We start from the raw sequence: 15,332 nt of genomic DNA, 5'->3' as shown, positions 1-15,332 counted from the left end.
TACTTACTTTCCATATTCATCGGGCACAATAAAACCTTGTGGTCCCGGCCTATTTGAGGTACCCGCCCAGAAAAATGTATCAGCACCATTGCCATCATAGTTGAAACCCACAAACAGGAAGGTAAACTCATTCACAGCATAGACATCACCGGATACCTGATTTTGAAAATTTGAAATTTTGATTTTTTAAAAAAATTAAAAAAAGTTTACCTGGTGATGATAAGAATTTATTTTGCCTAAATATTTGCCCTGATAGGGCCCGTCTTCATCATCTAAGCCACCAGCTGCTTCTGTAAATAAAATAGACAAAAACTCGAATAAATAAACCATCAAGTAAAGCGTTCAGTTCGGGCGGGTCGAACTTTTTATACCCTCCACCATAGTAGGGAGGGTATATTAATTTTGTAATTCCGTATATTCCGTGTAAGTATATATATTCTTGATCAGGGTAAAATTCTAAGACGATCTAGCCATGTCCGTCCGTCTGTTGTATTCACGCTATCTTCCGAAGAAATTGAGATAAGGTGCTGAAATTTTGCATAGGGTTGTCTTTTGTCAAGTCAAGTTTAAGTTCGAAGATGTGATATATCGGTCCAAGTTTAGGCATATCTCCCTTATAAGACTACCCCCCAATTTTCGGTATTTTGGGGTTTTCAAGCGAATTCGCTGAAATTTGGTACATTGGGTTCTTATTGGGTACTAAATGTCTTCACAAAAAATTATAAATATAGGTAGCCCCCATATAACTTTAATTTTCAGTATTTTGGGGGTTTTGATCGTATTTTTCACCGAATTGGCTGTAGTTTTGTATTTTGAGTTCTTAGAAAAAATTATAAATATAGGTCCACTTTTTCTGGTAGCCCCCATATAACGGTACCTCCTAATTTTCAGTATTTTGGGGGTTTTGATCGTATTTTTCACCGAATTGGCTGTAGTTTTGTATTTTGAGTTCTCAGAAAAAATTATAAATATAGGTCCTTTTTTCGGATAGCCCCCATATAAGGTACCATAAATGGGACCAATGTTTAGAACCATAATCGGTGTGTAGAAATGTCGGTATAGGTACACTGTTTGGTGTGTTCCCTATATTTTTATTTCAAGTACCTGTCAGTGTATCTATGGTGGAGGGCATCCAAAGTTCGGCCCGGCCAATTCCCCAAAATCGATCGGGACCTTTAGATGGGGAATATGCCATGGTAAATTTTCTACCAGTAGATTGTTTATGAGAAAATTCAGCGGGACCTTTGTAAGAGAACCATGTAAAAACTTGGGCTTATATTCAACAAGTAAAAATGGTGCTAACTTAGGCCGGAGCGAAATGCTTGTACCCTCCACCATGGCTATTCAAAATACCTAAAATCGATCGAAACATTTAGAAGGGAATTATGCCATGGTGAATTGCTCTCAGAAGAAAAGGAAATACTAAACAAAAAACCCTCAGGTTGGAAAATTGTGCTGCAATCTTGAACATACCGATATTGGCGAGTGAACATTTGGCGAAAGGAATGTCCGATTTAAACCAAACTTTGCACAACTAATCCTATTTACCAAGCCTAGATCAAGTCCGACCTATCGGCTCTCTCCTTTTGGTACCTCCCCCGCAAATGTTCAATATTTTATAAATTTAATTTTATCAGCATTAAAACCGAATACTCTTTCATAAAAACTTATACATTATATGGAGAATAATAAAATCTGAGGGTATATATGTGTCGAAAACATAGACTGAAACTTTTTTACTTGTGTGTAAGAAGATTTGCCAGCCTATTCAAAATATATTTGAGCCAACTCGGCTGTAATCCATATCGGAAATCTTCAAAATATGGTCCGATATTGGTAAATTTCAGTAAGACGTGGTTGCCACCCAACGAGAACCCAAACGTGCCGAAAACCTCAAAAAAGTCCAATAATGTGGTGTGTATGAGAGTTATACCAAAAGTCGACGGATATTGATAATTTTTCGTTATTAACTTCTTAGAACAAAAAAAATTAAATTATTTTGTTGAGAACGTGCTCTAAATTTCCGAATAGTGAAGGGTGACGTTATATGGCGTCTATAATGGAACTTGGGACAATATGGGAGCTATATCTAAATATGAAATAATTTCAATAAAACATGGTACACGTTATGCTATTCTAACTTCAGTACGTTGTGTAAAATTGTGTGCCAATTTGACTCTTTGGTGCACTATTTGCTAAAAATCGAACAAAAATATATATAGAGCTATAATTAAATCTAAACCGATTTCAATAAAACTTGGCACACGTTCTAACTTCAGTACGTTGTGCAAAATTTCCCGCCAATCGGCCTAAATTTGACATTTTGGTGCACAATTTGTTAAAAATCGGACGAAAATATATATGAGGGATATATGTAAATCTGAACCCATTTTCACCTATTCCATTAGGGTTCATCCTTGGGGCAAATAAATGCTCTGTGCCATATTTTATTTCATTCGGATAATAAATGCGACCTGCACTTTGTTTACAATTTAACATGGACAGACAGACGGACGGACGGAAATGCATAAATCGACTCAGAAAGTGATTCTATGCATATTCCCAAAAGGAACCATGGGTCTATCTCGATTTCTTTTGCCTGTTACAAACATATGCACAAAGACATAATACCCTGTACCACAGTATGATAAAGGTAAACAAATTTGTCGGGATTTCAATTTGGGGAAATATGTGAAAGCATGACACTATTTTCAAAATCGTCTGCCAAAATGGACCAATATACCCCTAAATGTTATCAAGTTAGTAAAACGGGAAGTCTGAAGGTTAGTATTAGAGTCACAATTTGAGTACTGCATTTTTTCATTATCTCTAAAACGAAAGACTTAAGAAACAAGCGGCATACAATACAATGCAAATTAGACAAAGTGCAAAATTTCGTTGTGTTCGGGGCATAATTATCGTCTCTATAGTGACCAGAAAAGCAGACAAATATAACGTTTTTGGTCTATTTCATCCCCTAAAAATTAACCGATCACCCGTCCTACATGCACAATTTCGTGGCGATTGGTCCATAACTGTGACTTTACAAATTATAAAGGACAGACAAATATGTCTAGATCGACTCAGCTAGTTGAGATATGACTATAGGTATACTAGATGCTTTTCGCAGCGTTACAAACTCTTGGGGCCACATAAAGTTAAATGCATAGTTGTGTAGGCTATAAATATTGAAACATGGAAACATGGCTTTTAAACGATCCAGTCGGATCTTCTGCCTATGAAAATAATTTTTTGTTTTTGATGTGCGGAATAAAACTAGTGCTAAGGCGCTGGTCTGAGCCGAAGTGTGAGAACTCGCATTGCCATGATGCATATGGTTCATCTTCCCATGTTCGTTTATGGAATTTCTCCGAAAACTGTGGGCAATCAAATTGTTATGAGTCAATCATAATTGATCTCCTTTGTTGCTGAATAAATTGAAGACAATTTGTTTCGATGTGCTTCATCGTTGGATTTGGTTCGTCTTTGAAGTGTCACAAGGTCTATTTCTGTTATACGTGTTTATAAGATCGTATTTTTTCGAAAAAATTTTGCTCCAATTGACACGAACCTTTTTCTGAGCGATTGCCATATTGTTCGGTATCCAAGTAGAACAAACGTTTTTCACAAATGTTTATGCAATATTAAATATATGCTGGTGGAAGATATGCGCAAGGAAGGATCTTCCCATCTCTTCGATGAAGTCTCCCTGCAGCAGACTGTAAAGACCCCCTTTGGCTCATTTATCAAGACTCCCTTCGTCTTTTCTATACATAAAGACTTCAGCTTGCCTATAAAGACTCACTTCAGCTCATCTATGAAGCTAAAAAGAATTCCTCCTTCAGCTCTTCTATAAAGACTCCCTTTTGGTCGTCTATAAATACTGCCTTCAATGTCTATAAAGTCTACCTTCAAGTCGTCTTTAAAGCCACCCACAACATCTCTTCTATAAAGACTTCATTCAGCACATATATAAAGACCATAAAGATTCACTTCAACTCGTCTGTAAAGACTCCTCGCTTCTGCTTTACTATAAAGACTCCTTTCAGCTCGTCTTAAAGTCTTTCGATGCACTCTAACGTATACCCTCCTTACTTTCATTTTGTTATTGTTTTTTTCTTTTCATTTCAGATGTTACGAAAAATTGTGTGTATGATCATTACCACCATTCCACCTATTAACCAATTGTGTGATTGATCTTGACTTCATTTTTGCACAGAGCTCACATCATTTTCACCATCATCAGTTGATGATGAATACAACGCAGATAAATGAAATTTGCAAAATCATTCCCTTTTCAATGACCTTCGCTTGAAAATAACAAAATATTCATCATACCAAATGAACACCCACTATTTAAGTACAAAATTATTTGTCGACGAGGCATAACAAAATAACAACAACAGAAACAGCGACAACAACAACAATGGGCCTAATTAAAGACAAAGAAATCATTTTACAAGACATTACACGTAACCATATTTCCTTCGAAAACAATACACACAACGCAGAGTGAGAAGAATGAGTGAGGGAATGTATGAATGAATGGTGTGGTGTGGTATGGTAGGTGGGTATAAGTACCACTAACACCATCACGATCCAACATTATCACACAGCCACAACAAAAAACAAGAAAATAACATTCGTAAAAATTAAATTGCAATTATTTTGTATTTCTAAAACTAAAACGAACAACAAACAACAATGCTATTAATCGACTTTACGAAATCAATATTGATATACACGATCATAATAATACCATTCTATGTCAGATTTTTGTTGTTCGTTTAGATTTGTACAACAATTTGATATACTTCAACAAGCACACATACATACATATAATTATAAAACATGTTTTGCTTTAAGGTATTTTCTGAAAAAATATATTTCTTAGCTTGGTAACAATTGTGAGACAATTAATCGGTCCTCCACCCAACAATCCACAATGGTGTATTAGGGTAATTCGTGTAAAAGAAATCCTGGTTTTCACTTACCACATTGTGAATTAGGGTAATTTGAATAAAAATCAAAGTCTCACGATTGTTTACGATCCCGATCACGAGTTATTTTCTCCCAGATAATGTGGGTGTGCAGAATTTAGTTACCTACTATAATTGATCCAAAGTACGATCGCAATGGAACTTCTTCTGTTGAATTATATATGGGGGCTATATCACAATTTCAACCGAATCGATTTAAAATTGAGCCTCAATATCCTAAACTCTACGTGATTGTCTATCTAAATATTTATAAAAATTGAACAAAATGTATATCTTTGGTGCAAAATGTACATAGAATCGGACCTTGGAAGCTATATCTAAATCGGAACAAATATAAGATAAACGTAATACACGTCTAGACTCAATTCGGTAGTATATATGAGATCTATATCTAAATCTGAACCGATTTTCAGGAAACTTTACACACATAATTCTAGAGATAATTCATTACTCTGAGCCAAATTTCGTGCAAATCGAAAGATATATAGGGACTTTGGTGCACCATTTACATTAAATCGGACGAAAATATATATGGGAGCTATATATAAATTGGAACCGATTTTCAGGAAACTTAACACACATCATTCTAGACCTAATTTGTTACGCTGTGCCAAATTTCGAGCTTAAATCGACTCAAAAAGTGATTCTATGTATATGCTCAAAAGGAACCATTTGTCTATCTCCTTTTGCATGTTAAGTGGCCCACACACGTCAAACATGTACGTTCGATCGGTGTGAATCGAAGCAATGTTTGACGTGTGTGGTACGGTGTTCACACCGATTTGCCGGTGCGCACACCGATCGAAAGAAATTAAAAATTTTTAATTTTTCGTTGTGCGACGCGCACATGTTTGACGTCTGTGGGCTGGTGTGTGGATATTTTCTCGTTTGTTGCGAAATTTCGTGGAGTGCACATCAGCGGACAATATCAAACATATGCAAAAAAACGTTTTTGAAGATTTTTTTGATATTTTTTTACACATATTCTACAGTCTGGCAAATAAAAATGTTTTTCCCGGAATGAAATAAAAGTATTTAATACATTTAAATTAAATAAAAATGTTTGGTCTTTTTTCCGTCATCGCTATCGCTGTCCATCTTAACGCTTCAAAAATAAATTCGAAATGAAGTTTTGTGGATCCGTTTGACGTGTGTGGGCTAGGAGCTTCACACCGATCGAACGCACATGTTTGACGTGTGTGGCCCACTTTACAAACATATGCACAAAGACATAATACCCTGTACCACAGTGTGGTGAAGGGTATAAAAAGAATTTGGTTCAAGAACCTCAATATACCGAAAATTGGGGGGTACCTTTATATGGGGGCTACCAGAAATAATTGACCAATATTTATAATTTATAGTGGAGATATTTGCTACCTAATAAGAACTCGACGTACTAAACTACAGTCAATTCAGTCGAAAAAATAAGATCAGAATACCAAAAATTTGGGGGTACCGTTATATGGGGACTACCAGAAAAACTGGACCTGTATTTATAATTTTTAGTGGAGTAATTTGGTACCCAATAAGAACCCAATGTACAAAATTTCAGAGAATTCAGTTATAAAACGAGCCCAAGAACCCGAAAATACCGAAAATTTGGCGTACCCTTATATGAAGGCTATCCGAAAAAATGGACTTTATTTATAATTTTTGGTAGGGGGATTTGCTACCCAATAAGTACCAAATTTCAGCGAATTCGGTCGAAAAATGCGATCAAAACCCCCAAATACCGAAAATCGGGGGTACTCTTATATGGGGGCTATCCGAAAAAAATTGACCTTTATTTATAATTTTTGGTAGGGAGAGTTGCTACCAAATAAGAACTCAAAGTACCAAATTTCAGCTAATTCAGTTAAAAAACGCGCCGAAGACCCTCAAAATACCGAAAATTAGGGGGTACCCTTATATAGGGGCTATGCGAAAAAATGGACCTTTATTTATAATTTTTGGTATGGAGATTTGCTACCCAATAAGAACTCAAAGTACCAAATTTCAGCGAATTCAGTTAAAAAACACGCTCAAGAACCTCAAAATACCGAAAATTTGGGGGTATCCTTATATGGGAGCTATGCCTAAACGTAGACCGATTTTCTCCAATTTCAATAGGGTTCGTCCTTGGGCCAATTAAGTGACCTGTGCCAAATTTCATCTAAATCGGATCATAAATGCGACCTGTACTTTGTTAACAAAAATACATGGACGGACAGACGGACATGCATAAATCGACTCAGAAAGTGATTCTATGCATATTCTCAAAAGGAACCATGGGTCTATCTCGATTATTTTTGCCTGTTACAAACATATGCACAAAGACATAATACCCTGTACCACAGTGTGGTGAAGGGTATACAAAAGATTGGTTTGTTATACGAGAGCTACGTCCAAATTTTAAGTTGGGGAACAACAAGTCCATTAGGCCGGCAGTCGTAAACCATTTACACAAATCATGATTACATAAGAAGCTCCATGTTTGGGTGCCACTCCAATTAACAGAAAAAAATAGGATGGATCGAAGTTTCAACTGCGAAGCCTTGGACAAACGACCATTTCATTAACGGATGGTGACTGGAGATGAGAAATGGATCACATACGATAACCCTGTGCGACAACGATCGTGGTCAAAGAGCGGCGAAGCACCTCAAACGGTGGCCAAACCAGGACTAACGGCCAGGAAGGTTCTGCTATGCATTTAATGGGACTGGAGGGGGAATATTTATTATGAGTTGCTTCCATATGGACAAACGCTAAATTCTGATCTCTACTGTCAACAACTGGCCAGTTTGAAGATAGCAATTGACCAGGTGTCAGTAACAATTGAGGTGTAGTGTTCCACCAGGACAACGCTAGGCCACACTCATCTACAGTGACTCGCCAGAAACTTCGGGAGCTTGGTTGGGGATTTTTAATGCATCTACCATACAGTCCGGACTTGGCACCAAGCGATTATCATCTTTTTCTTTCATTGCAAAATTTCTTTTATGATAAAAAATTGGTATCTAGGGAGTATTGTGAAAATCAACTACAAGAGTTTTTTTGCAAATAGAGAGCTGGTCTTCTATATGAGAGGGATTATGAAGTTATCATTAAAATGGCAACACATCATACAACAAAACGGTGCATATTTGGCCCAATTCGGACATTCCGATGCATGTTAAATAAAGTTATATAGTTCATATAAAAATAATTGATTTATTTTTCCCCAACCTAATATATACCGATATATTACAACCACTTCAGTTGAAAAGTGTGACTTCAAACTTTTGTATTCCTAAAATTGAACGGAATTATTTATATGCCCAAACATGGGCCTTATTGAGCATTTGATTTTTCCCTCACAGAATCTGAATGGGCATTTAAAAGTCATATAGACAGCGGACATTTAAAAGGACTAGTGGTTGGTTTGAATTGGCCTTAAAATACAAAATTGCCAATGTATATACCCATACTGAAAACTATAGCTATATCAAAATAAAGCTAGGACCTAAAAATAGTTAATTACTTTAATAGTTAATTAACTTTTAAATAAAAAAGAGTTAGAACCTTTACATGGGGTCTATGAAAAGAAGCGGTGAGCGGAGCAGTTTAATCGAATTTGGGTGACTATATGATACCCTACACAACTACCACGAAAACTTAACTTTCTTTCTGAGCCTGGGCAATGTTTTACAATATTTGCAACCTCTTGACCGATTATAGATCAACAACTCCACTTTCTAACCCTGGCTTATTTGGATTTTTCATTATACACGTTAATTATAAAAATACCAAAAATACCCCCAAATATGAAGCTAGGGTTAAATGCTGGCCAATGTACTTAATTATCGGTAGGTTCGAGTTTTTTATCTCGATATCCTCCGAAGGTAGAATGATTACAACGGATGGGACGGGTATAAACTGACAATTTCGAGTAAAGGAAATCTCACATATTAAGATAAAATACGCCCATATGGGACAGCCCCCACACACGGAACAAATCAGTTAACTACCCCCAAAAAGGGGGCTAATACTAATAATTTTTGGTAGTTAACAAATACGAATATAAAACATCAAATTACAGCGAACTCGAAACCTGCTCAAAACCGCCAAAATATCTAAAACTTTGGGGCACTGTCTTAGGGGGCACCCAAAAAATTCGACAAATATTGATAACTTTTGACGTTACGAATTTGATTGCAAAACTTGTCCAAAGTCCTGAAGATCCGAATATTTTGGGGATACCTTTATAGGGATGATATCCGAAAAAGTGGACCGATATAGATAATTTTTAGTGGATAGATTTCGTATCCAATAAGAACCCATTGTGCCAAATTACGAATTCGGCAGAAAAATGCCCTTAAAACCCCCTTACCCAAATTAAGGGGGAGGGTCTATGTCAACATATGGATCTAAATTGCAAATTTTCTTCCACCTTAGACACAATGAAAAAATGACTGGACGATTATATAAAGGTTATGCCAAAACTTTATCATACACTGAATTTCCCAGAATCTTTGAACTTCATCATATCGAAAATATGGCTAAGGCACCGCCAAAACTGACAATTCTTAAAATACAAAAAATTATTAGACGTTCAAACTATTTCAAATATGTTGAGACACTGATCTAAGATCAAACGTCGGAAGGAGCCGTATCTATATGATACCCTGTACAACATTAGATACATACAAGAGATGATAATGCGTACAATATCCTGTAGATAGAAGAGACATATCATCTTTGGAAGTCCACTGAACCAAAAGCTGGCGAATAAAATGTTTGATCCACATAGATATTTGAACCAATAAAAAACCATACACATACCATTCTGAAATTTATGAAAAATTTAATGTCAATTGGTAGACTTGGTATAACATTTGTATGAAATCCAGCAATATTATCTGCACCGATTTCAATAAAACATCACAGACATAAAACTGGACTTACTTCAGTACACTGTGCAAAATTTTGTCTTAATCGGACAAATGTTGGGAGATTGGTGCACCATTTAACTAAAATCGGATGAAACTATATATGGGAGCTATATCTAAATTTGCACCAATTTCAACAAAATATCACACACATCAAACTGGACTCAATTCAGTACGCTGTGCAATATTTTTTCTAAATCGGATAAATATTGAGAGTTTGATGTACCATTTACATAAAATCGAACGAAAGTATATATATATATATATTGGAGGTTTTCTAAATCTGGACCGATTTCAACAAAACTTCACAGACGTCAAAATGGACTGAATTCAGTACGCTGTGCAAAATTTTGTCTGAATCGGACACATATTGAGAGTTTGGTGCACCATTTACATAAAATCGAACGAAAATATACATGGGAGCTATATCTAAATCAGAACCGATTTTTCCCAATTTTAATAAGATTCGTACTTGAGCCAAATAAGTGATTTGTGTAGTATTTCATCCAAATCGGATCATAAATGCGACCTGTACTTTATTTGCAATTTAACATCTACAGACGGACGGATCGACATGCATAAACCGACTCAAAAAGTGATTCTGTGCATATACTCAAAAGGAACTATGTGACTATCTCTTTTCCTTTTGCCTATAACAAACATATGCACAAAGACAATACAAATGTTTATCAGGCGGACCTTGCTAAGTCTACATAGAATTTTATGAATAAATATGGTGCAAATTACTGTGGAGAAAATGCCACATAAACTGACAGACAGGGTGTTGGCAGGAAATTCATAAATCATCTCAAAAAGTGATGCTATATATCCTCCAAATTAACTACATATGATTCTTTCTTATTTTTCTCCTACATGTTTCATACAAATTCACAATGACTATCATGTCTTGGGATATACCACAGTATGGTATAATGACTACATATGTGACCCCATATGCAAATCAGAAATTTTGGAACTTTCCAAAGAAAAAATTACTCATTATGTATTTATTTAATATTGGGTTGACCACTAAGAACTGCTTCCATTTAACAAACCTCCAATCAAACCCCCCGACATTTGCGATGACTCAACGACGAATTTAGCCATCATAACAAGAACTAATGAAGAAACGCAAGAATTTTTAAAGGCCATTACCAAAACCTTAGCTCATATTTTGGTTTCCAATCAATCTTCGGTGGTGACTAAATGCGATTATTTCTTATTATATCTTTTATCTGCATTGGAATAACCAGTATACAGTATGACCTATTAAGCTGGAATCAATGGCATGCAGTAAAATATAAATAAAAACGATAAACGCAAAATAGCAACAAAGTAAAGAAAGGCCAGACCAAAAGTTGCTGGCGATGCTTAAGCACAACTATGTGAATATTATTATTATCATTTCTATTAATTTATGCTTTGCGAAATAAAATTAACAACAAAAAATAACATTTCTTGTTGTAAAAGCAAAGCATGACAGTAGTCAGGGACCAGACAGACACTCAGTCAGTTGTTACTGCTGCTGCTGCTCTTGTTGTTGTTCATCTACAATGGCCATTAGACCAGTTTCTCTAGTTTTGTACGAAAGTGAATTTCTTTCGGGCGTTTGTAGTTCAGTTAAGCGCAACAACGCTTAGTTTGTTACTCTTTAGCGTATAGTTTTAGTTGTTTGGTTTTATCTTTTATTTTATGTTTTTATTTTTGCTTTACTCCAATAAACTTGAAAGGGAAACTTGGCTAAAAACAAAGAAAAGCAACGTAAGCTGTTGATTGTGGCACAGCTTGGGGTGTATATATTAAAATTGCAATTTTTATATTCAATCACAAGAGTCGAATTCAAAAGAGAGCTCCCTATGTCTATAAAATTTCCAGATCAATTATATTCGTAATCTTAAAAGCTATATCTAACACCCACAATTTTATTTCGTAGGGATCGCAAATTCTCCATTTGTGACCCGAGTGGTTTTAAAATGGGACTAGTATCTTTAAATGTATCCTTTATTGGGGGAAATCGTAATGAAATCCCAAAAAATGGTACTATAACAAAAACTTCGGTTGGAAAATACGACTTTGACCAAAAACTACCTAAATTGTGTTTAATATGCTTGTCAAAATGTCAAACTTTTTTACACATTTTTATTTTCTTCCACAACACATATACATATGAAGAAACAGCAGACCTGGTAGTTAGCAGCACCAGATTCAGGCATCTCGATATGCACAAGGCCACCTGGATTTCTCCTGATCAAGCAAAGAGAAATCAAATTGATAATTTTGAGATAGACGGAAAGCATTCATCCAGTTCCTTGTACTGATGTGAAAAACGCAACACGTAATGCGATGGAGAATTATCGGGAGAAAAGGAGAGAGGAGAAACTTATTTTCAGAAAAAAGAAGAAATGAGCAAGAAATTCGTGAGCGTGAGCAAATAGAGGTATACAGAAGTCAGCATGAAGTCGGAAAATGTTACCACCGACATCCTCATGTAGAGTTGAAGATGGAAACCTTGTGACAGATACAGATATCGTGTTGAGGATCTAGAAGGAGCATTTTGAAATGCTTCTGTTATTAAATAGTGTCGGTGAAGGAGATACCCAAAACCAGGGACTCGTAGGCGAGCACAAAAGTCGACTTGTAGACTTTTTGATTTTTGCCTCTGACTAAAAAGTCGACTTTTCGATCTTTCGACTTTGTCAAACCTGTTTAAAATCGATTTCGACTTTTACCGACCAATGCGAAATCGACTGAAATTTTATTTTTTTATGTGAATAGTTGTCAACCAATAAAATAAAGTTGTGGAATCTGTAATTTTTGACAATTTGGGCTTTGTGATAACAAATCAAGTATTTATGAATAAAATCGAAAGTCGATCTTTAAAAGTCGACTTTACGATTTCCTCATAGATAATCGAAAGTCGATTTACTTATCCCTACCCAGAATCAATAAGAGATGACGGTATAGAGTGCCAAGATGAAGTCAGAGTAGCAATTAATCAGCTGAAGAAAAATAAAGCAGCTGGTGGTCAGATGCTGGTCAGGAGCATGCACCAGCTGATTAGTACAATATGGCTAGAGGAATGCATGCCCAATGATTGGAGCCTCAGCATCCTATGTCTCGTGCACAAAAAAGGAGACAAGACAAGATATGTGCCAACTATAGAGGAATAAGTCTCATTCCCATCGCATATATAGTGTTATCCAGCGTGCTGTGTGAACGACTGTAGCCAATGACCAATGACATTATTGGATCATACCAATGCAACTTCAGCCTTGCAAATCCACTATTGACCCGATTTTCACTTTGCGTCAGATACTGGAAAAGACCCACGATATTGACACATACCACCTGTTCGTCGACTATAAAACCGCATTCGACAGCATATCCATTCAGAGGTGTTTAATGGCATGTCTGAGTTTGGCATTCCTGCAAAATTAATACAGGATAACTTTAAGTGACACAACGTCAGCAGTTATAGTCGGAAAGGACCTATCGGAGCCTTTCAATATCGAACGAGGATTCAGACAAGTTGACAGTTTTCCGTGTGACATGTTTAACATCCTGCTGGAAAATGTCATACGAGATGCAAAAGTGAACAGAAATGGCACTTCGCACACCAAACACCATATGTTACTCGCTTACGCCGACGACATCGACATAATGGTTCGAACATTGCGAGCGGTAACAGCCACCTTTGAAAGAATTGAGAAGGAGTCTGCCAAGAAGGAGTCTGCAAATGTGAACAGAAATGGCACTTCGCACACCAAACACCATATGTTACTCGCTTACGCCGACGACATCGACATAATGGTGCGAACATTGCGAGCGGTAACAGCCACCTTTGAAAGAATTGAGAAGGAGTCTGCCAAGAAGGAGTCTGCAAATGTGAACAGAAATGGCACTTCGCACACCAAACACCATATGTTACTCGCTTACGCCGACGACATCGACATAATGGTTCGAACATTGCGAGCGGTAACAGCCACCTTTGAAAGAATTGAGAAGAGTCTGCCAAGGTGGGACTGGCAATAAATGGCGAGAAGACCAAGCTGACTAACTGTGGAACTTGAAAACTACAGCTTCGAGATAGTGAACGATTTCATATACCCCGCTAGGAGGAGAATAGTGTTGGCAAACAAATGCTACTGTGGTCTGAGTAAACAACTCAAAAGCAAGGCCACCTCTCGCCAGAGCAAACTCACACTCTACAAGACGCTGATATTACCCGTGCTGTTCTATGGATCTGAAGCATGAGTACTTGCGCAAGCAGATGAGGCAGCTCTTGGAGTGTTTGAGAGAAAAATTCTCCGGAAGATCTATAAGACGATCTGCGTCGCCGGTGAATATCGTCGTCGAATGAAACATGAGCTATACATATTCTATTCTCGGACATTGACATAGTCAGACGTATCGAGCTGCAGCGACTACGTTGGCTAGGTCATGTTGTGAGAATGGATGAGGATGCCCAGGCATGTAAAAGCGAGCCAAGTGATGATTCACGCAGAAGGGGTAGGCCATGAAACCGATGAAATGATCAAGTAGAAGACAACATCTCGGAAAATGGCCTTTCAAATTAAATGAAATACGCACAAGACCGACGCGCTTGGAAATCTTTTTTAAGCTCGTCTTATAGAACAACCGTTCTGCCACAAGCCAGCTAAGTAAGTAAGTAGTTTATTACATTTGCAGGTATTTTGATGTCCTATACGGATTTTCCAATCGAAGTGATATTATTTTGGCATTACGATGTGCCTGTGATTTGACACTACAGAGTCTTAGTGGGTAAATAACTTCTTCACAGAACAGTTGTACTGTAACTCCATGTTTAAGGTTTATGTTTAAGGTTCTAAAGTGGTAGCCCACTTATAACGGTACCCCCAAATTTACGGTATTTTGTGAGGTTTTAAGAGCGTTTTTAAACCGAATTCGCTGAAATTTGGTACAATGGGTTCTTATTGGGTACCAAATTTCTTGACTAAAATTTATAAATATAGGCCCATTTTTTCTTATAATAAAATAATTAGCTGATTAGTTCCGTGTGTAGGGGTTGTCCCTATATAGGCGTATTATACAATAGCAAAGAGGATAGTCGTTACTCGAAAAGTCAGATTTACCCTACAAATTATGGCATTCTAAGTTGATTTAGCCATCGGTTATAATCATTCCGCTTTCTAAGGAAATCGTGATAAAAAAAACTCAATCCTGACGATAACGAAATATATCGGCCAGCATTTAGGCATCTCTCCCATATAATTAAACCTCATGAAGGAAAGAATGGAGAAACAAAACAAAAATATTGGGTTTGAAATTGACATATGTCGGTTATTAATTAGGCATAGCCCTCATATAACTACAACCCCAAATATTCGCTAATTCTTACACTATGTAATCTAAATTGCAGTAGTTTGAGGATTGTATA

At 36.6% G+C, this 15,332-nt stretch overlaps 1 protein-coding gene across 1 annotated transcript in view; it reads right to left on the bottom strand.

Moving 5' to 3' along the window:
- LOC133327799 (protein Skeletor, isoforms B/C) overlaps positions 1 to 15,332 on the bottom strand; it is a 42,661-nt gene that overhangs the window by 26,773 nt on the left and 556 nt on the right. The window contains exons 2-3 of the mRNA XM_061536336.1: positions 211 to 290; positions 8 to 156 (exon numbers count right to left, since the gene is read on the bottom strand). Of these exons, the coding sequence (XP_061392320.1) occupies positions 8 to 156; positions 211 to 290 (229 nt within the window). The remainder of the gene's footprint in view (positions 1 to 7; positions 157 to 210; positions 291 to 15,332) is intronic.

Source organism: Musca vetustissima, unplaced genomic scaffold, assembly GCF_032173495.1.
Source record: "Musca vetustissima isolate MV318-11 ecotype Yass unplaced genomic scaffold, APGP_CSIRO_Mvet_v1 utg10220, whole genome shotgun sequence".
Classification (NCBI taxonomy): domain Eukaryota; kingdom Metazoa; phylum Arthropoda; class Insecta; order Diptera; family Muscidae; genus Musca; species Musca vetustissima.
The sequence above is the reverse complement of the archived record's forward strand: the minus strand, read 5'-3'. Positions and strand labels throughout refer to the sequence as shown.